Here is a 21,767-nt window from a genome sequence, read left to right as displayed (position 1 = left end):
AGCAACTTTACAGATGACACCAAGATTGGGGCTATATTGGACAGCGAGGAATGCTATCATGGATTATCTGGACCAGCTGGAAAAGTGGGCTACAAAATGGCAGATGGAATTTAATGCAGACAAGTGCAAGGTGTTGCACTTTGGTAGGAGCAATCAGTTTGGATATTGCACAGTGAACGGTAGGGAATTGTTGAGTGCTATAGAGAAAAGATATCTGGAAATTCAAGTTGTGTAAGATGTTGGTGAGTCCTAATTTAGAGTATTGCATGCAGTTTTGATCACCTACCTACAGGAAAGATGTGAATAAAGTTACAAGGATGATGCTGGGTCTGGAGGACCTGACTTAGTCTAGAGTACCTAAGTTATAAGTAAAGATTGAATAGAGTTGGACTTTATTCCTTGGAATGTAGAAGACTGAGAGGAGATTTGATAGAGGTATACAAAATAATGAGGGATTTTGATAAGGTAAATCCAAGCAGGCTTTTGATTGGGTTGGGTAACAACCAGAGGCCATGGGTTAAGGGTGAAAGGTTAAAAGTTTAGAGAGGAAACTCTTCACTTGGAGGGTCATGAGAGTGCGGATTGAGCTGCCAGCACAAGTAGTGCGTGCAAGCTCAATTTCAACATTTAAGATATGGAGGTCTGTGGTCCTGGTGCAGGTCGATGGGAATAGGCAGTTTAAATGGTTTGGCATGGATAAGATGGGGCAAAGTGCCTGTTTCTGTGCTGTACTTTCCTGTGACTCTATGACATGGACAGTATTTAAGATCAGAATCAGAATCAGACTTTAATCGCCAAGTACCTGTGCACATACAAGGAATTTACTTCCGGCAGATATTGTCTCTTTGCTCATAACAATAATAATGATAAATATAAATGAAAATATAGATTATACATACAGGTAGTACAATCCAAGTAATAGTTAGCCGACAATTAACCAGCAGTTAACTGTTCAGCAAAGTGACCGCAGTAGGGAAAAGACTTCTCCAGTGCCTATTAGTCTTATTCTAGAGGGATCTGAATTATAATAATTTTAATTTCTTAAGTAAATTTTGCTGGCTTATCTAAATTCACTATGTAAATACAAGAAGGCAATTTTCAAAACATTAAGTCGTTATTATTATTTATTGTTTTGGGATCAATTTTGCCAGCTAATACAACATTGGATATTATGATCAGCTGAAAAGAAAAAGATATCCACTTGACATTCTAAGTGATTTCCTTTGGTGAATAATGAAAATAAATGGGCATTATATCCTACAGAGATATCAGGCAATTTTAAATGAGAATTAGAAAAATAATTTTAATTTTGGCATTGTGCAATCAAAATTTTACGTCACAGGTGTTCCTTTTAGAATTTCTTAACTTTAACTGATTGCTTCACTTGTAGTGTTAGTCCATGTGAATCTGGCAGTTAGGACTTTTAACTCACAGTTAACTAGGCTGCCAGCTTGAACTGCTTTTCTGAAGTTGCTGTCATTTGATTCCTAATTAAGAATCTCAGTGTTATAAATCTGTCTAGATTATCCTAATCTATAGCATGCACGTTTCCACAAAGTATAAAAAAAGAAGTTTGGTGAGCATGGATAGAAAGAATAGGAACTGTTGCTTTTAGCAAGTCAATAACTTGCTAAATGTATAATCACTTAATATAAACTTTAACAGTGAAACTGAGGTAACAATGAGGATTGAAACAATTACGTTTCACCAAATAATAAGTATCTAAAAGTTAATAGAGCAGGAATACAACATTTTCTTAAGTTATTGATTTCAGAATTAGCACTGGGTCCTGTTGTTTTGAATTAAAATGTTATATGGGAACTTTAGAATATTTCATATTGTGTAGATTGTATGTGCAGAAATACCTCCAACTAATAGTTCAAACGAAGAAATTCTGAGCTTCAACAGCAGCTAGCACTGAGCACCAAAGGTGCATCTTGCTGAACCTGCTTTGTAGTCAACTGCGTGGTCCATAATTTCACAGTCAAATGGCAAACTGGCAAATACAGACCTTGCAGGTCAATATCTTAATCATAAGTGTGAGGTTGTTAATTTTCCAGAGCCATTTTGTGAATTGTATAGAACTGTTGCCTGCCTTGCTATTGCATTTTCACATTGAGAACATGGTGTCTGTCACAATGGATCTAAGTTAACAAAATTCCTAACTATTCCCAGGTAAATACTGTTGAGTCTAATTGCAGGCAGAGATCCGAATCATTTTCCCACACTTAGAGAGGGGAAAGTGTACAAGCTGGCAGGTAATAGGTGTGCCCAGTTAAGGGGGAAAGTGCACGGGTCAGAAGGCTGCAGTAAGAGGTTGGGAGGGGATAGGTGGAGCAGATAAAGGACTGAAGAGGTATTTGATAGGAGAGGACAGTGGATTATGGAAGAAAGGTCAGGTGAATTGAATTGACTTTATTACTTATAAGAGGAGTAAAAATCTTTACGTTATGTCTCCATCTAAATGTGCAATGTGAAATTTATAATAATTTATAATAAATAGTATGTAGAACAGGACAGTCAATATAACATAGAACTACAGTTGTGTCAGCACAAATTAAGCAGTCTGATGGCCTGGTGGAAGAAGCTATCCCGGAGCCTGTTGGTCCTGGCTTTTATGCTGCGGTACCGTTTCCCGGATGGTACAGTTTGTGTTTGGGGTGACTTGGGTCCCCAATGATCCTTTGGCCCCTTTTGTAAATGGCCTGAATAGTGGGATGTTCACATCTACAGATGTGGAGGGAACCACAGAGGTACGATGGGCAAGTGAGGAGAAAAGAAGGGGGAGAGGGTAACCAGAATGGGGAACAGAAAAAGAGAAAAGGAGGAAGGGGTTAATAATACAAGAAGTTGGAGAAATCAATGCTCATGTCATCAGATTGAAGGCTACTCAGATGGCATATGAGGACTTGCTCCTTCAACTTGAGTTTGGCCTCATCATGGCAGTAGCTGAGGGCATGTATAGACATATCAGAATAGGAAATTGAATTGAAATGGGTGGCCCCCAGGAGATCCAGCCTTTTGAAGCAAAACAAAGGTGCTTGACAAAGCCATCCCCCAACTCCTGTGTTTATCAATGTCCTTATTTTTGTTTACCACATAGATTCTGCAAGGGTTAGTAAAAAGGATTTAATTATCACTTCCAATACTTTAACCTTATTGTCCAAATCCTTAGGAAGGTCAGTTTCTCCTGTTTATTGGAGCCTGCTCAGTTGCATGAATTGCTGGAAGGCACTATACAAAGAAATTACCATCAATTAGGTAGGGTTTGCTTCAATGCCTTTTGACATTCCTGAGCCAAGCTCACAACTATATTGGTGTTTAATTCATTGCTGTATTCTGGTTAATGGGCATCAAGGCATGTGGACACACCAGGGGGCATGCAAAGTTTCAGGCTAAATTTTCTTCAGGATCATGTGTCATTCCTGGTTACTGTTAGCACTACAGGGAGGAATTAGGGTAACCTTGATGATGCAGAGATAATATTCAGGCAGAAGGCACTTGCAAAGTGCCTCGCTTTTGAAATATGTTAAACTGGATGGAAACTAGAGGGAAACATTTTTGAAGTGTTTAAGGGAATTTCCAGTTTATTGCTAGCCCCACAAATAAAGAACTATGACCAGGTTTGATTCCAGAGAATCAACCATCCAAATGGAAGACATTTAAGGTTTAGAATAGCCATGGAAACAGATATGAATGAAAGCAACTTGTGTTATTCCAATGCTGTTTTAAATACACAGTGAACTGTAAATAAACATTCATGCCGTTAAGTGTGTTCTTGATGTTATATCTGCTGAACTAGACATTTCTTTGTTTCTTTGTATTCATTTGACATTTTCTGTACTTAGGATGTCTAATCCACTAAAAAAAAGCATTTTTTTAGCAAGTCAATATCTTGTTGGCTTGGGAAAGCTGATCAGTTGGAGAAGGGTCGATTTCATTGGGATAAGAATACACTTGAGGAGAAATTGGAATCAATAATTGGCAGGCAAAACTATTGAAAAGGAGAGGCTATTAAGGAAGATGTCAATGATACAGCAAATGTAACATGCTATAAGAGAGGTACATGCTGCAATTGAAGCTATTAAAACTCTATTGAGCAAAGAGGAGAACAAAACTAAAAAAGCATTTTGTTGGATGCTGGGTTGATAACACAAGTGAGAATGAGATTGATTAGTGAAAGATCAGAGGGGAAGTAAAAGAGGAAATTAAAAATATGGAAAAAGACTGATGACAAAAATAAATATCTTCTAAACATCTTCGATTTGCGTTTAGACTTGTAACCCATTTTACAAGAGAAGAGTTTTTTTTAAATGGACTGAAAGGGCATCTTCCTGTGCTGGCAGGGATCACAGGTAAGATAATAAATGAGTACTTTGCATTGTTCCTTATCAAGAAAGAACAAGCCATTGGAATCATAACAAAGGAATTTGTCATGGACATAGTAAAAAATCACAAATGAGGAAAAGGAGGGACTAGAAAGGCTAGCTATACTTAAAATGTTAATATCTACTGACTCATGTGAGGTGCAACCTAGATTGTGAGGGAAACAAAGTTGGAAATCACAGAAGTATTGATCATATCTTAAAATCTGTAGCTTCCAACTTCAATAATGGGAAGAATGCCCAAGGGTTGCTGAATTACAGAAGAGACAGAGAAATTGAGAGAAGGGGGTGGCATTTTTACATGTAACAAGGTGGGAAGAGGTATAGTCCAGGCAACTGTGAGAATCAGTAGGTTTATATTAGACATCAGTAGATAAGCTCTCTCCAGAGATGGAGAGAGAGCTCAAGAAAGGGGAGGGAGGTGTTGGAAATAGACCAGGAAAATTTGAAGCTGGGTGTAAGTTGAAGGCAAAGTTGATGAAGCCTATTTCGATGTAGGTTTTTGGATGTAAACTACCCTAGGGCTGCTTCCGGTATATTTTTTGGCTATTTTCATACTCTCTTTGTGACAAAATGGCACCGATAATATACAATTCTTTGCATGCAGCTCTGAGGAAACAGCGTTCTATTCAGCTATTCAAACAGAATCTATTAATACTGAAAATCGTTGGATCCTGGATGTCAGACTCAGGTTGCGAGTATAGTTCCATTTTAAGAAAATGTAAGCATGGAAGACATGCTAGTCTACAGATATAATTGAATCATAGAAGTTTTAGACTCCCACTCCCAATCATCCTACTGGTGAATGTGCACTCTCTGGAAAATAAAGCAGAATTCAGAGCAAGACTGCAAGACCAGAGGGGCACTAGAGACTACTGTGTACTTTGCTTCATGGAAATTTCATGGAAACGCCATTTCAGATGCAGTGCTGTAGCCCTATGGCTTCACCATTCTCTGCAAAGACACAATAGCTCACTCTTTTAAAAGTAGTGTAGGTAGAGTATGCTTTATCTTTAATTCATCGTGGTGTACAGATGTGGTGGTTCTGTCTCAGTCATACTCAGTCAACCTGGAATATCTAGCAAATTAATGTCATCCATTTTTCACCATCATCCTGTTAGTGGTTTACATTCCACCACAGGCCAAAGAGGCTGGCGCTGGATGAGCTGAGCTCCATGATCAATCACAAAACAGCACATCCGGATGCATTCCCTATTATTGTGGGGAATTTCAACAGGCCAACTTGAAGAAGTCTTTGAACAACCGCCGTCAACATATCACCTGTGGAGCCAGAGGAGCCAACACACTTGACCACTGTTATACCACCATCAAAAACATTTACCGTGCCATCCCATGCCCACACTTTGGAAAGTCCAATCAACTGGCTGTATGTACTTCCACTCCCAGCATATAGGCAGAAACTAAAGACAGCAGCACCAGTGGTAAGGATCAAGCCGTTATGATCAACAGAGCAGGACGAGTGCTTACTAGACAGCCTTGAATCAGTGGAGTGGACAATATTCAGGGCTTTTTCTTTGAATCTGAAAGACATACACAAACCAAAAGCTGTGGATGAACCAGGAGATTCCTAGTCTGCTGAGGGTTAGATCTGTGGCATTCAAGACCAATGAACTAGAACTATACATGAAGCCCAGGTACAACTTAAGAAAGGCCATTTTAAGAATGTAAAATTAATTCTGATTGAAGTTAGAGATGACAACTCTAGCAGGGTTTGCAGGTCATTGCTTCATACAAAATGTGAAACCTAACATCATGAATGGCTGTGATGCTTCACTTCTAGATGAGCTCAAAGCTTTATCATGCTTTGAACAGGAGAATAAAACTACACCTGTGCAGCTCCCTCCAGCATCTGCTGTCCCTGTAATCTCTTTCTCTTTCTCAGCACATCTTTCATGAGAATGAACCCTCGCAAAGCATCAGGCTCTGAGCTGTACCTGGGAGGGCACTGATAACCTGTGCCAACCAACTGGTGAGAGTATTCAGGGACATCTGTAATCTCTCACTGCTTCAAAAAGGCAACAATCGTATTAGTCCTCAAGGAGAGTAAGGCGAGCTGACTCAGTGACTTATCATCCACTTACACTCACATCTGCTACAATAAAGTACTTTAAGAGGTTGCTCATGAAGCAAGGACCTGGACCTGTTGCAATTCTTCTATTGCCACAACAGGTCTACGGTGGGTGCAAACTCACTGGCTTTCCACTCAGCCTTGGATCACCTAATACCTATATTAGGCTGTTTATTGATTACAGCTCAGCATTCAACATAATCACACCCCCAGTTTTAAATAACAAGCTCCAAAACGTGGCTCTGCCTCCGCTACTGGATGCTTGACTTCCTCACTGGTAGACTCACAGGTTGTAGTGAGTACAGGTCTGACAGTGTTGAAATTTGAATGCTTACAGTGGACCAGACATGACAAATGAGTTCATAGCCCAGAATGAAGTTGGTGGATATGATATTGTGGGCTTTACAGAGACATAGCTAAAAGAGCATCAGAGCTAGGCATCCTATTGAAAAGACAGGTGGGGAGGAGGGTGCCCCTGTTGGTATGAAAATGAAATTAAATTATTAGAACGAAGTAATATGAGATCAGAAGATGTAGATTCCTTGTGAGTAGAACCTCAAAAGTGAAAAGACCACCTGGATACCTTCAGTATTCTGTATCAACATTTTTCCGGTTAAATATATGTATCAAAAATTATGTAAACTGACCCCTCAAAATTAAATCAACACACACAAAATGCTGGAGAAACTCAGCAAGCCAGGCAGCAACTACGAAAAAGAGTACAATCAACGTTTTGGGCCGACACCCAGCATTTTGTGTGTGTTGCTTGGATTTCCAGAATCTGCAGATTTTTTTTGTTTGTGCCTCAAAATTAAATTATAGATTTTTATAACCTTTTAATTATTTTAAAAATCTATGTAAGTGTCCGCCTGCCTATCCAAGAAATCCCAGTCCATGAGTATGTCTTTTGAAAGAGGTATACAGGGTATAATAATCCGAAATGATTATTTTTAGTTCCAGATGTATAATACCAGGACATAGGAATATATGGATACTGAAGTTTAATTGTCCAATAGATGTAATTCAGTTCCAAGTGAATGAGTCTTAGTTTATCTCTGAAGGTATGTGTACATAGATGCACAATTCAAGAGCTTATTGGGGTCTCTGATGAGCGTGGTAAATCAGATTTAGAAATGCATCTCTGAGAACTAAAACTGACAGAAAATGTTTTCTTTCAAACTTTGATCCTATATATAATGTCATTTGTACTTTTGAGAATGATACTGAATAACATTTTTCTTTATTTGGTTGTACATTTCTCTGAGATGACATAAAATTGAAGTGCAAGAACAAGCAGGTTTATCAAAGCTTTGTTCATTCTGTATACAAATTGAATTTCTTCCTAAGTTGCAAACCAGTAATATTCTGCATCAAACACAGATATAAATTAGCATGTAAAGTGGTTCCATTATACTTGGGCCCATGGCCACCAAGTTTTGAATAGGGGAATGAAAACTCATTACTTATCTTGTAAAAAGGGTTATTTTAAAATTCCATTTTCTCATCTATGTTCTTTATGACCTGAATATAAATGATGTGAATATATGCAGCTCTCCTCAGAAAAAAAAATCATCGGATTGACAAGGTTTTTCTTATTTCATTCTCTTCAGGATTACTGATTTGGGAAATATCAAACGGCGACTATATTTATCAACTATCCATAAGGAATTTTCTGCAACTCCACTACATGCAAAAATACCACTCAGTATCATCAAACGAAAAATTGTAAGTGATTGTTGAAATAATTGTGACTTGCTACATAATCATACAATCTTTCACTGTTATGTAGGTTATCTCTCAATAGTTCCATACATTTCAAGTTTTGCATTGAGTGGTAGATATCCTTTCTGAATATTCTTTGAACTGTGTACTATGCTTTGAGAAAAATCAGTTTGGCGTATTACACTTACTAAAGTTGGAAATGTAATTATATTTTCCTTCAAATTGCTAACTGTGAATCTATATATACTTACATCTTTTAAAACTTTCTTAGAGTTTTATTGCATGATACTCAAAAATTATACAGAATTCTATAAATATTTAATACATTAATTTTTGATAATTCTTAATGAATGGGGGGTTATTGTGATAATCTAAGTGATGGCAAGGTATTTCAGTATAGTATCTTTTGGTAATTTGGTACTGTGCAACTCTTCTATGTCTTTTGCGAACAAAGCAAGTTTTCCTGTTTTATTGTTATTTCTACATTATCTACAGAGATTCTGGTCAGCAGATTGCATATTACTCTCAGTTTTCAATGAAATTATGATCCACTTAGTGACATGGTAGCATACTGGTCAGCACAATGCTTTACTGTATTAGCAATACAGGTTCATTCCCGCTGCTGCCTGCATGGAATTTGTATGTTTTCCTCAAGACCACATGGATTTCTTTTGGGTAAACCAGTTTCCTCCCCCAGTCCAAAGATATGTTGGTTTGTAGGTTAATTGGTCACTGTAAATTGTCCTGTGATTAGGCTAGAAATAAATCAGGAGATTGCTCGGTAGCACAGCTTGAAGAGCTGGAAGGGCCTATTCTGCGCTATATCCCAGTAAAGTTAAAAAAAGTAAACATAATCAGCATGTTTATACAGTACTGTGCAAAAGTTTTAGGCATATGTAAAATTATTCTGTAAAGCAAAGTAATGAAAAGTTTCTAAATATCAAAAGAGTTAAGAGCAGCAAACTGTAAAAGAATAAATCAAATCAATATTTTGTGTGACCACCCTTTGCCTTTAAAAGTGCATCAGTTATGCAGTTTTATAAGAAAATTGTTTAGTAAGGTTGTTCAATCTTGGATCTTGGAGAACTTGCCATGGTTCTCACTTCTGTCTCTTCAGTAATCCCAGAGAGCCTCGATGATGTTGAGATCAGGGCTGTGTGGAGGTCATACCATATAAAAATATATTAAAATATAGGGTGCCTAAGACTTTTACACAGTACTGCACATAATTTAGTCTTCGGTAAAAGTAGAAAGATGTAAACGAACATCAAAATAAGCCATTGAGGGGAATAAGCTGTTGATGTTTCAGGTTAAGGCCCTTCATTAGGCCCAGAAAAGAATCTCTTGTGTAAACAACTACAGTTTGGTAATAATCTTCAGTGTATGATGAAGGAAAATAAATTAATGGAATTACTGACTCCCAAAATAACACTGTACAACCTTTTTTTTTCAAATATCTTGTTTCCTCAAAAATTTTTTCTGGTTATGATAGACTTCTTGAAGCTGTGCATAGATATAATTTCAGACTACTTGTATCATGTAGGAGTTTGGAGAAACAAGAAATTAACTTTTTATTGAATGTAATGCATTTAATTGCATAACAGTACAGATACTTTGCAATAGTTCAACTAAGCTAAAATGTTTTGTTGGTGATTTTTTTTTGTACTTAGTGTCTGAGGTTTCTCACTTCAGTATCCACCAATAATCAGCCAGCATTGCTGGATTCCAGTTGCCCTGATACTGTTCCAAAAGTATCAGGGCAACTGGATAAAGGAGACAAAAAAATAATTGGTTGATGTTGAGTATTTGGATTTTTAGAAGGTCTTTGACAAAGTGCCACAAAGAGGCTGCTTAACAAGTTATGAGTACATGATATTACAGGAAAGATTGTAGAATGGATAAAGCAATGGCTGATTGGCAGGAGGCAAAGAATGGGAATAAAGGTAGCCTATTCTGGTTGGCTGAGGGTGACTGGAAGTATTCCATGGGGGTCTGTGTTGCAACCAATTCTTTTTACATTATATTTATCAATAACTTGAATAATGTAACAGTTGCCTTGTTGCAAGGTTTGCAGATGATATGAAGATAAGTAGAGGAGCAGGTAGTTTTGAGGAAGTAGTGAGACTACAAAAGGACTTAGACAGACTTAGGAATGGCAGATGGAATACAGTGTCGGAAAGTATTGTGGTGAACTACATATACCTGTCTGGACACACCCCCTGATGAATGCTCCTATGTGGCTCCTCCCACAGACCCCTGTATAAAGGCGATCAAGGCCTGAGCCCGGCTCTCAGTCTCCAGGATGTAGTATGGTGGTCACTCACTGCTTGTTCCTTCTTCCAGTCAATAAAATTGATGCACCATCAATAACTCACTCTGAAACGTAAAGGCGAGATCACCATCTGTGGTTGTGACTGGTCGGATCAAGACACCAACCTCCAACGATTTTTCCAAGTGGCCGAAGCTCTGAACCTTACTTATAACAGGGACAAGTGTGTGTTCAGAACCACCCGACTCACTATCCTTGGGTATGTCGTGGAAAACGGGGTCATTGGCCCTGATCCCGACCATATGCGTCCCCTGTTAGAACTCCCTCTTCCCACCACTCTCAAAGCCCTCAGACGGTGCCTGTTTTTTTTTCCTATTACACCCAATGGGTCCCCCATTACACAGACAAGGCCTACCCCCTGATCAAGTCTACCACTTTTCCCCTCTTTGCTGAGGCCTGCGCGGCCTTCAGCTGCATTAAAGGGGACATTGCCAAAGCAACAATGCATACGGTGGACGAGACCATTCCCTTCCAAGTAGAGAGTGATGCCTCCGATTTCGCACTGGCTGCAACCCTCAATCAGGAAGGCAGGCCAGTAGCATTCTTTTCTCGTACCCTTCAAGGCTCTGAACTTCGGCACTCCGCGGTGGAGAAAGAAGCCCAGGCCATAGTGGAAGCTATTAGGCATTGGAGGCACTATCTCATCGGCAAACGGTTCACCTTGCTGACCAACCAGCGCTCGGTTGCGTTCATGTTCAGCAACCAACAGCAGGGCAAAATCAAAAATGATGAGATTTTGCGGTGGAGAATAGAACTCTCCACCTACAACTATGACATCCTGTACCGGCCTGGAAGGGTCATTGAGCCCCCTGATGCCCTATCCCGGGGAACGTGTGCTAGCGCACAGCTCGACGCCCTTCATGCACATCTTTGCCATCCGGGGGTCACCCGATTTTACCATTTCGTGAAAGCCCGGAACCTGCCGTACTCCCTGGAGGACATCAGGACGATGACCAGGGACTGCCAAATCTGCGCTGAGTGCAAACCACACTTCTACCGTCCTGAAAAGGCGCAACTTGTCAAGGCCACCCGCCCTTTTGAGCGACTGAGTGTTGACTTTAAGGCCCCCTTCCTTCCACCGACCGCAATGTCTCTTTTCTCAATGTTATTGACGAGTACTCACGGTTCCCCTTTGCCATTCCCTGCCCCGACACCACTGCCATGTCCGTCATAAAAGCCCTGCGCCAGCTCTTCACTCTGTTCGGATATCCCTGCTATATCCACAGTGATAGAGGGTCCTCCTTTATGAGCAATGAGCTGCGCCGGTACCTGCTAGCTAGGGGCATTGCTGCTAGTTGGACCACGAGTTATAATCCCCGGGGAAATGGACAGGTGGAGAGGGAGAATGCCACAGTGTGGAAGGCCACACTTTTAGCCCTTAAGTCAAAAGGGTTGCCGGTCTCTCGATGGCAGGAGGTCCTCCCTGAGGCACTCCACTCTATCAGCTCCCTGTTATGTACGCCCACCAATGCCACCCCTCACGAACGCCTATTCTCTTTTCCCAGGAAGTCTGTCACTGGGACCACCCTACCAGTTTGGTTGATGTCCCCAGGGCCAGTGTTGCTCCAGAGACATGAGGAGTAATAAATACTCCCCGCTGGTCGAGAGGGTTCACCTTCTACATGCGAACCCCCAGTATGCCTACGTGGTCTTACCTGATGGGCAGGAGGACACGGTCTCCGTACGCGACCTGGCGCCCGCAGGAGCAGCAGACCACTACCCCGAACACTCCCCGGTAACTATGAACCCTGTACCCGAAGTGACACGGCGCACACCAGGCCCTACACAGACTCCTCATGACACTCATATACCGGGCGTTTCGTACGCGTACATACCAGGTGCCTTGCACGTGCGTGAGGGATCACTGACGCCTAGTGGGCTGACACCTCCAGTTAGGCCAGAACCAGCACAACCTCTCTCTCCGGTGCAATCACAGCCGGTGCTACATAGATCGCTGCGACAGATTCGACCACCTGATAGACTTAACCTGTAAGAAACTTCGCCACATGGGGGTTCTTTTTAAAACAAAGGGGGGGTGAATGTGGTGAACTACATACACCTGTCTGGACACACCCCCTGGTGACTGCTCCTGTGGCTCCTCCCACAGACCCCTGTATAAAGGCGATCAAGGCCTGACCCGGCCTCTCAGTCTCCAGGATGTAGTATGGTGATCACTCACTGCTTGTTCCTTCTTCCAATCAACAAAAGCCGATATCTCGCCTTTACGTCTCAGAGTGAGTTAGTGATGGTGCATCAAGTATATGGTCATGCACTTTGGTAGAAGAAATGAAAGGGTTGACTATTTTCTAAATGGAGAGAAAGTACTAAAAAGAACTGAGGTGCAAAGGGACTTGAGAGTCTTCATGCAGGATTCCCTAAAGGTTAATTTGTATGTCGAGTCTATGGTGAAGAAGGCAAATGCAATGTTAGCATTCATTTCAAGAGGACTAGAATATAAAAGCAAGGCCTTGATAGAGTGAATGTGGTCAGGATGTTTCCTTTGGTGGGTGTGTCTAGGACCAAAGGACACAGCCTCAGAATAGAGGGGTGTCCTTTTAGAATGGAGAAGAGGAGAAATTCCTTTAGCTAGAATTCTGTGTCACAGGCAGCTGTTTAGGCCAAGTCTTTATGTATATTAAGCAGAGGTTGATAGATTTTTGATCATTCAGGACATGAAGAGGTATAGAGAGATGGCAGGAGATTGGGGCTGAGAGTAAAATTGGATCAGCCATGATGAAATGATAGAGCAAACTTGATGGGCCAAAGGCCTAATTCTGCTCTTAAATCTTACTGGATCTTATGGTCTTATGGTTTCTCTATGACCACACTGTCCTGGTGAAACCTTTCACTGTGAGCTCATCACTGAGAGCAGCAAGGTTTGTAGGAAAGAAGTCTTAATGGGAATGCAGAAAATGAATCTTTTGTGATTGTTGCACTTCATGGTTGCTATCAATTAGCTGCATGTAATTTGGTACTATATAGTTGCCAAGAAAATTTTTAACAATTTCCTTGAATGCTTTCCATGTGATTTTCTCAGGTGCCAATTCTTCAAACTGCCTGTCATTGATTACCTGTTTGATTTGTGGACTGACAAAACTGCCTTCCTTAATCTTGGCATCAGTTATTCTGTGGAATATCTGTCTCAAATATCGAAATAATTGTGGAAATTTTTGTGCCTAGCGATAGCAGATTCCATCCTTGCGGTCTTTGACAAACCCAAGTCTCTGACCAGGTCATTCAACTCAGATGGAGTTATCAGATGGGGATCACTCAACATAGAGCATTCAAAATCAGTATTGTTTTCCATTCCTGGCTCGTGTATCATGGCATCTGCCTCCTCTAGATATTTCATGTCTCTGGTGGCTTTGGTACTGGAAGGCTGTCATCGTGCAGCACAGGTCTCATGGCTAATGGGAGATTGAGGTATTCAATGGATCTCTTGGCTTTAGCAGAGAAACCAGACACTCGGTCAGACAGAAGTAGCAGTCTATCACATGATCCTTCTGCTCGCGCCATATCATTAGGACAACAAACAGCATAGACTTCCAAGCACCTCTGAGCCAAACTTTAAGATCGATGGCGCATGTTACGCATCAAATTGGAGGAGTCCAGGCTTTGTCTTGGTCACTAATTTTACATCCAAAGTAGAGCTCATAGGCTTTCTTATAAGAGGAGTCATGCTTTGTCTTTGAGATTTAAGTGCATGCTTGCCACAAATATGATGGAAAGTATTACGGCTGTTGTAACAATAGCAAGACATTTCGCTTTCACAAATACTCCTGAAAATACAATTACTTTATTATAATGAGTACGTGAAAAATGCTCTGCCTGTTGAGCATGCGCATGCACATCAATGTAATCGCAAACCAATAGACATGTAAACTCAATACATTAAGCAATGCGTGCGTGATGCTTTTATAGCCTTGCTAAAATCTGTCCTGCCATGCAGCATTCACCCTGCCTAAGGCATCCCTGGACAAGACAGAAAACTTTTCAGCTTACATTGTGGGCAACATTTTAATTAACTTCAATTATGAATTGAAATAAGAAATATAGGCAATTTCAAAAATATGGTACATCATAGGGAAATTTCATGATGAATTTCATGATCAGCAGCCCAAAATCCATGAGATATGCCCAAAAGTATTCAGGAAGCAAAATTCTTGTTGTCCAGTATAATTACAGTACTCTAAGATGGATTTATGATACACGTGATCATACATTTAGATAAGCATTATAGTTGTGAATTAATAACAACGATTTTAATTTTGTCTATTTTGAATAAATGGTCCTCTTAACTGTGTGGCTGAAATTATGATCTTCCAGGCATTCAATAATCTGAACCATTGTGTATTCAAGCTGGAGATAAATGGACAATTAATAATATTAAATCAAGTTTGTAATTTATGTATTGGTTAGGAAGAGAGTTTTTAAAAAATAAATTACATTAACCAGTTATCAAGCGAACATTGGTTATCACATAACTTATGTTGATAAAACATTTCTGAAACTTTGGCATTTAAACTAATCATGTGGAGTAGATGAATTGTTTCATAGATAATTCAAACCTTTGTAGATTATGTATGTAATTTGAAGCAATAGTATCGTAGAAGAAATAGCTCCCTTGTTAGCATTGTTGTGTTTTATTTTCAGACAGAACTTTTGCTGGTGGAAGAAAATTAATATTGTATATAAAGCTGTTAGTTGTGCGTTAGATAAAATATTAAAGGACATATATTAAAAGATAGAGAAAATGAGCACTGCAATAAAGGTTTGGAACAAAAGTCAGTGGATGCTAACTGTGACAGAACCGGTCTGCCACAAACAATTTCTTCCTCACCTCCCCCACCCCCCCAGTAGCCTCATAACACTCATTATCCCTGTTTAGCAGTGCTGGCGTTATACTTAACCGGTGCACACGCTAAGCGAATGTGCAGTATGGACAATTTTGTTTGTATTTGCACATTCCAGGGCAGTGGCATTCTTTGACGTGTCCTGTTTGTGGCTTCCTGTTTCAGGGAGGGAACCTGACTGCTGGGTGGGGTGTCTTTAAAAAGGTGCCTGTTTGAGGTGGCTCAGTGAAAGAGTTCATTTTGGGGGATGGGAAAGAGTGCTGGCTCCTGGAAAATGGTTAGTTGTTGATTGATTTTGTTGCACAATGTCATTGTGATCTTATTGTGATGAATGTATTTGTTGACCTTTGTGATTGCAAAAAAGGATGTGAAACCTTGTGTTTTTGTTCTTATGTAATTATTGAGACTCATGGTAACAACTCCCACTGCATTCCAAAGATGGACTATCATTTTCTCCTAGAGTTATGAGATTCTTACTTAAAGGCTCATTTTTGTGTAAGTGAAGAGGGAGAGAGTGTGTAATGCTTCATACTGATGTTTTGGAGCTGTAGTCCTAAGCCCTAATGTAAACACCTTTGCACTGAATGTACTATTGCTGTCTGCTGTCTGATTTTTAAAGTCCACACCTTCTTAAGGGCATGCAACCCTTAACAAAAACCAGCAGTGTGACACTAACAATCCAAAACAAAATCAGAAAATTAATTTTATTTATTTAGATACAGAGCCCTTCTGGCACTTTGAGCCTCACTGCCCAGCAATCCCCCGATTTAATCCTCACCTAATCATGGGACAATTTACATTGACCAATTAACCTACCAAACATTGAATTGGGCTGGACTACGGGAGGAAACTGGAGCATCTGGAGGAAACCCACAGGGGAGAATGTACAAACTCATTACAGGCAGTGATGGGAATTGAACCGGAATTCCTGTACTGTAAAGCGTTGTGCTGACCACTATGCTACTAATTGCTGTATCTTTTAATTTCTTTTGCCCTATCTGCCATTTTTTAAAGCAGCTTTTCCCCTTGACAGCTTGGGTGTGTTTCCTACCACAGATTTTTCTTCTGTTCTCTTCACGTTCTCCCCTTCTCTGCAACTTGAAACATATTTATTTTCTCATTTTTCCCATTCTTGTGCTTTATTTCTCCATTCATTGCTCGGTACAATAAAGACTATTGATTAAGCATCCAGTACTTAGCCCTGGATAACTATATTCTCTGCTGAAGTTTCATTAATTCACTGAAATAAGTGTACAGTTTTTTAAATTGTAAAACCCAATTGTTAAATAACTGAATAAACAATGTATAAATAAGCAACTTAGTTGTAATTAGGCTCCCAAAATTATATAAACTATCTAAGCAGATGTTGACCACCATTATTGAATATTGCTGAGAGGTTGGCACAATAAAATTATTATTTCAGATAGCACTTTTTGTATCATTTTATGCAGTGCAATATTGATATGGCATATGATAATATGCGATTTAAAGGACTCGACAAAATTAGAGAGAAAGGTGGGAGAGGGAGAGAGAGAGAAGGAAAAGAAAAATCAGGCCTAAACTGGATTAATCACACTGGGTATTTTATAAAGGCAAGTTTTCTTTTTACAGATTCATTCAAAAGTACTGCAGTTCTATTATTTAATTATGTGATCAAGATTGTAATTAATCTGATTTCTTTTTAAGTAAGTAGCAGATGCCATTTAATTTTTTAATAATTTCATGACTTTTTTGTAACTTTAATCTGCACATTGGTCATTTCTCATGGTTAACCGAAAACAAATCAACCTCATAATTAATATCAATAACTTGCCAAGAAAGAAATGCTGTTGTATTTTTTTAAAAATCCAAGCATCCACCATCCTTTGCAGGTAGACATGTTTCCCAGCTACATTATTCCCTCCCTAGTCTGGACACCTCAGTTTGCAGAAGTAGTTACATCAGTTCTTTTCATTGTTTTGAAAGATCACTCAAATCCTCACTTAACTATTTGAAGTCCCAGGATATACAAACCTCCTATGTACAATGGCTCTTTGTAATTCTATCTTTGAAATCCAGGTATTATTTTGATAAATTTGCTGTCATGTTTCTCCAAAGCTTAGAAATGTTATTATCGTCATCATCATCATCATATAATTATTTATTCTGCATTTCATATATAGCAGTTCAACTTTTATATTTCTTAATCCATATTCTATGTGCCAAAGTCTGCATTTGAATAGCTTTTTATTTTGTGTTTCCCTTAGCTGTGCATGACCTTTTAATGATCTCCCCACAATCCTCTGAATTTCTTTTTCTTATCAATCTCTGCATCAAAATGTATTCTCAAAGGCAAAGTTGTTGTCATATACACAATTAGGTGTATGCACAGATGCAATGAAAATCATTAACATAAATTATACATTTTTTAGAATAAAACTCAGAGCAAGGTCCATTTTAGTGTAAAGTGGTTAACGTGTTCATAGTGTGCTAGAGTTTTGTGGTTCAAGAAAGGAATGAACTGTTCTTGAACTTGATGGCATCAGCAAGAAACTGATACTTTGATAATACACAAACATGAGAAAATCTGCAGTCGCTGGAAATTCAAGTAACACACACAAAATGCTGGTGGAATGCAACAGGCCAGGCACCTGACCTCTACCTTGCCAAGGCACAGAGACAACTAGCTGATACCCCCTCTTATTTACCTCTTGAACATGACCCCACTAAGGAGCACCAGGCCATTGTCTCCCAAGCATCACTAACCTTATCAGCTCTGGGTATCTCCCTTCCATTGCCACCCAACCTCATAGTTCCCACACCCTGCACTTCCCGTTTCTACCTCCTACCAACATCCACAGGCATGCCTGTCCAGGTAGACCCATTGTCTCAGCTTGCTCCTGCCCCACCAAACTCATTTCTGCATACCTTGACACTGTTCAAGCCCCCCCTTGTTCAATCCCTTCCCACCTATGTTCGTGACATTTCTCATGCTTTGAATTTTTTCAATGATTTCAAGTTCCCTGACCGCCATCACCTTATTTTCACCATGGATGTCCAGTCCGTATATACCTCCATCCCCCACCAGGAAGGTCTCAAAGCTCTCCATTTCTATTTGGATTCTAGACTCAACCAATTTCCCTCTACCACCACTCTCCTCCATCTAGTGGAATTGGTCCTTACTCTTAATAATTTCTCCTTTGGCTCCTCGCACTTCCTTCAAACTAAAGGTGTAGCCATGGGTACCCGTATAGGTCCCAGCTATGCCTGCCTTTTTTTTGGCTATGTGGAACAGTCCATGTTCCAAGCCTACACTGGTATCCGTCCCCCATTTTTCCTTCGCTATATCGACGGCTGCATTGGTGCTGCTTCCTGCATGCATACTGAGCTTGTTGACTTCATCAAATTTGCCTCCAACTTTCACCCTGCCCTCAAATTTCTCTCCCATTTCACGCACATCTGCTCTCACCCCATCCTCCCGTCTCCTCACTAGGGATAGGGTTCCCCTTGCCCTCACCTACCACCCCACCAGCTTCGGGATCCAACATATAATTCTCCGCAACTTCTGCCACCTCCAATGGGATCCCACCACTAAGCACATCTTTCCCTCCCCCCCCTTCTGCTTTCTGCAGGGATTGGTCCCTGCACAACTCCTTTGTCCATTCATCTCCCCCCTCCATCCCTTCCTACCAATCTCCCTCCCGGCACTTATCCTTGTAAGCAGAACAAGTGCTACACCTGCCCTTACACTTCCTCCCTCATCACCATTCAGGGCCCCAGGCAGTCCTTCCAAGTGAGGCGACACTTCACCTGTGAGTCGGCTGGTGTGGTATACTGCGTCCGGTGCTCCCGGTGTGGCCTTCTATATATTGGTGAGACCCGATGCAGACTGGGAGACCGTTTCACTGAACACCTGTGCTCTGTCTGCCAGAGAAAGCAAGATCTCCCAGTGGCCACACATTTTAATTCCAGGTCCCATTCCCATTCCAATATGTCAATCCATGGCCTCCTCTACTGTCGAGATGAAGCTACACTTAGTGTGGAGGAACAACACCTTATATTCCGTCTGGGTAGCCTCCAACCTGATGACATGAACATTGATTTCTATAACTTTAGTTAATGCCCCCTTTCCCCTTCTTACCCCATCCCTGATTTTTAATTTTTTTTTCTCTCTTTTTCTCTCTCGCAATAACTCCTTGCCTGTTCTCCATCTTCCTCTGGTGCTCCCCTCCCCCTTTCTTTCTTCCAAGGCCTTCCGTTCTATAGTACTCCCTCTTCTCCAGCCTTGTATCCCTTTTGCCAAACAACTTCCCAGCTCTTAGCTTCATCCCTCCCCCTCCTGTCTTCTCCTATCATTTCGGGTCTCCCCCTCCCCCTCCCACTTTTAAATCTCTTACTATCGCTTCTTTCCGTTAGTCCTGATGAAGGGTCTCGACCTGAAATGTCGACTGTACTTCTTTCTATAGATGCTGCCTGGCCTGCTGTGTTCCACCAGCAATTTGTGCGTGTTGCTATAATTTATGCTAATAGTTTTCATGTGATTACTGTTTATGTGATACCACGTGCCTGTATTGCTTTTGGAAGTTAAGGACACTGATGCTTTTTTAGCTGGTGGGGTTGGGGGTTGTTGTTGCCTTGCTGCTGTTCGTGCATGGGGGGGGGAGCTGGAGGGTGGGCTCTGGATGTTCTAACATTTAACTGCCATTCATTTTTTGGGGTACTCTTCTGTTTTCATGGACGATTGCGAAGAAAAAGAATTTCAGGATGTATATTATATACATCTCTCTGACATTAAACTTACCTATTGAACCTATTGAGTTTCACCTTTCAAGGGGCTCATATCTATTAATTTTGTTTCTGCATTTATAATTATAAAATAATTATTTAAAAGTTGATTCTTTTCAGTAATGCTTCAAAGAATTCAATCAAGTTTGACAGGAATGAACTGCACTTTGCAAACTCACACTAGCTCTTCCTCTGAGGGCTAAAAGTTTCCAAGGTCTTAGTCACTCAGTCTTTTTTATAGATTCAAGTAATTTTTCAACAACAAATGCTAGTCTGCATCTGGAGTATTTTGAGCAGTTTTTGGCCCCTTTTCTAAGAAAAGATATGTTGGCATTGGAGAGGGTCCAGAGCAGGTTCACAAGAATGATTCCGGGAATGGAAGTGTTCACTTTTAAAGAGCATTTGATGGCCCTGACCCTGTACTGACTGGAGTTTAAAAGAATCTAATTGAAATCTCATTGTATGTTGAAAGACCTAGATAGAATGGATGTGGAAATGATGTTTTTTATAGCGAGTGAGTCTAAGACCAGAGGATACAGCCCCAGAGTAAGGGATTTCCATTTAGAACAGTGATGAGGAGGTTTTTCTTCAGCCAGAGGGTAGTGAATCTGTAGATTTCATTGCCACAGATGGTTGTGGAGACCTAGTCATTGAGTACATTTAAATCAGAGGTTGATTTTGATAACTCAGGTCATCAAGGTTACAGGGAGAAGATAGGAGAATGGGTTTGGCAGGAACAATAAATCAGCCACGATGGAATGGCAGAGCAGACTTGATGGGCTTTTTGGCCTAATTCTGCTCCTACATGCGTCTTGTGGTTTTATGGTCTCTAAGTAAAGAGTTATATGTAATAATTAGTTTATAATACAGTAATTCATATTTCTCCATCCTTGAATCCCTGCTTTTATATATTTCCAAAGCTTAGATAATTTCTTTGAGATCATTAGAATCAGGTTTATTATCTGTCTCTTAAAATGTGAAGCTTGTTTTGTAGCAGCAATGCAGTGCAATGACATGATTACTTTGAATTACAAATAAATAGTGCCAAAGAAAAAAATAACAATGTAGTGTTCATAGACTGTTCAAAGCTCTGATGCCATTTGACAACACTAATCTGAAACTGCGTGCTACTTATTATGCAAGAGCTTTCCCATTACGCACTTACTGAATTCTCTGCTCATCCATGCAGATGGGCATTTTCCCTTTGCTTGCTGCTTTCCCGCAACAATGTGAATCAGACTGACTGTTCATCACTTAAAGATTCAGAGTAAGAAACTGTAACTCACCACCTTCTGGCATGACATCTTGGCAGTTCTGTACTTTATTATGTATATTATTGTGCTAGGATGAATTACAGGCAAAGCAATTCAAGTTAAATCAAATTTTCTTTTCCTTGCAGTGGAGCAACATTTGCATTGATATGGTGTCATTTACTAATGCAGCATTCAAAGGAGCAGGTTTTCAGTCTCTAGATCGGATTGTTGTCTCAGCCAATTGTAAATTAAGGAAGATCTTCACAATGAAGCTCCAGCCACAGGATACTACTTTTGAGGATGGTATGTATTTGGGAAAGCGTAGACTTGTATAATGCTAAATAAAGATAATATCTAAAAATATTGATATTA

The 21,767-nt window shown here is 40.2% G+C and overlaps 1 protein-coding gene across 7 annotated transcripts in view; it reads left to right on the top strand.

The window, feature by feature from the left end:
* Positions 1–21,767, top strand: part of cfap20dc (CFAP20 domain containing) — a 487,560-nt gene that overhangs the window by 206,984 nt on the left and 258,809 nt on the right. For 6 of the 7 annotated variants that reach the window (XR_009506786.1, XR_009506785.1, XM_059944235.1 and 3 more), the window contains exons 5-6: positions 8,085–8,199; positions 21,542–21,698. Coding sequence is in view for 5 of the 7 variants with exons in the window: in XM_059944235.1 (XP_059800218.1) it covers positions 8,085–8,199; positions 21,542–21,698 (272 nt within the window). In the remaining 2 variants the exon portion in view is untranslated. Of the gene's footprint in view, positions 1–8,084; positions 8,200–15,574; positions 15,656–21,541; positions 21,699–21,767 lie in introns of those variants that run through there. The other variant, XM_059944236.1, reaches the window with a different exon arrangement.

This window comes from Hypanus sabinus, chromosome 19 (genome assembly GCF_030144855.1).
Source record: "Hypanus sabinus isolate sHypSab1 chromosome 19, sHypSab1.hap1, whole genome shotgun sequence".
Classification (NCBI taxonomy): domain Eukaryota; kingdom Metazoa; phylum Chordata; class Chondrichthyes; order Myliobatiformes; family Dasyatidae; genus Hypanus; species Hypanus sabinus.
Note: the sequence above shows the minus strand (reverse complement) of the source record. Positions and strands in the feature narration are given on the sequence as shown.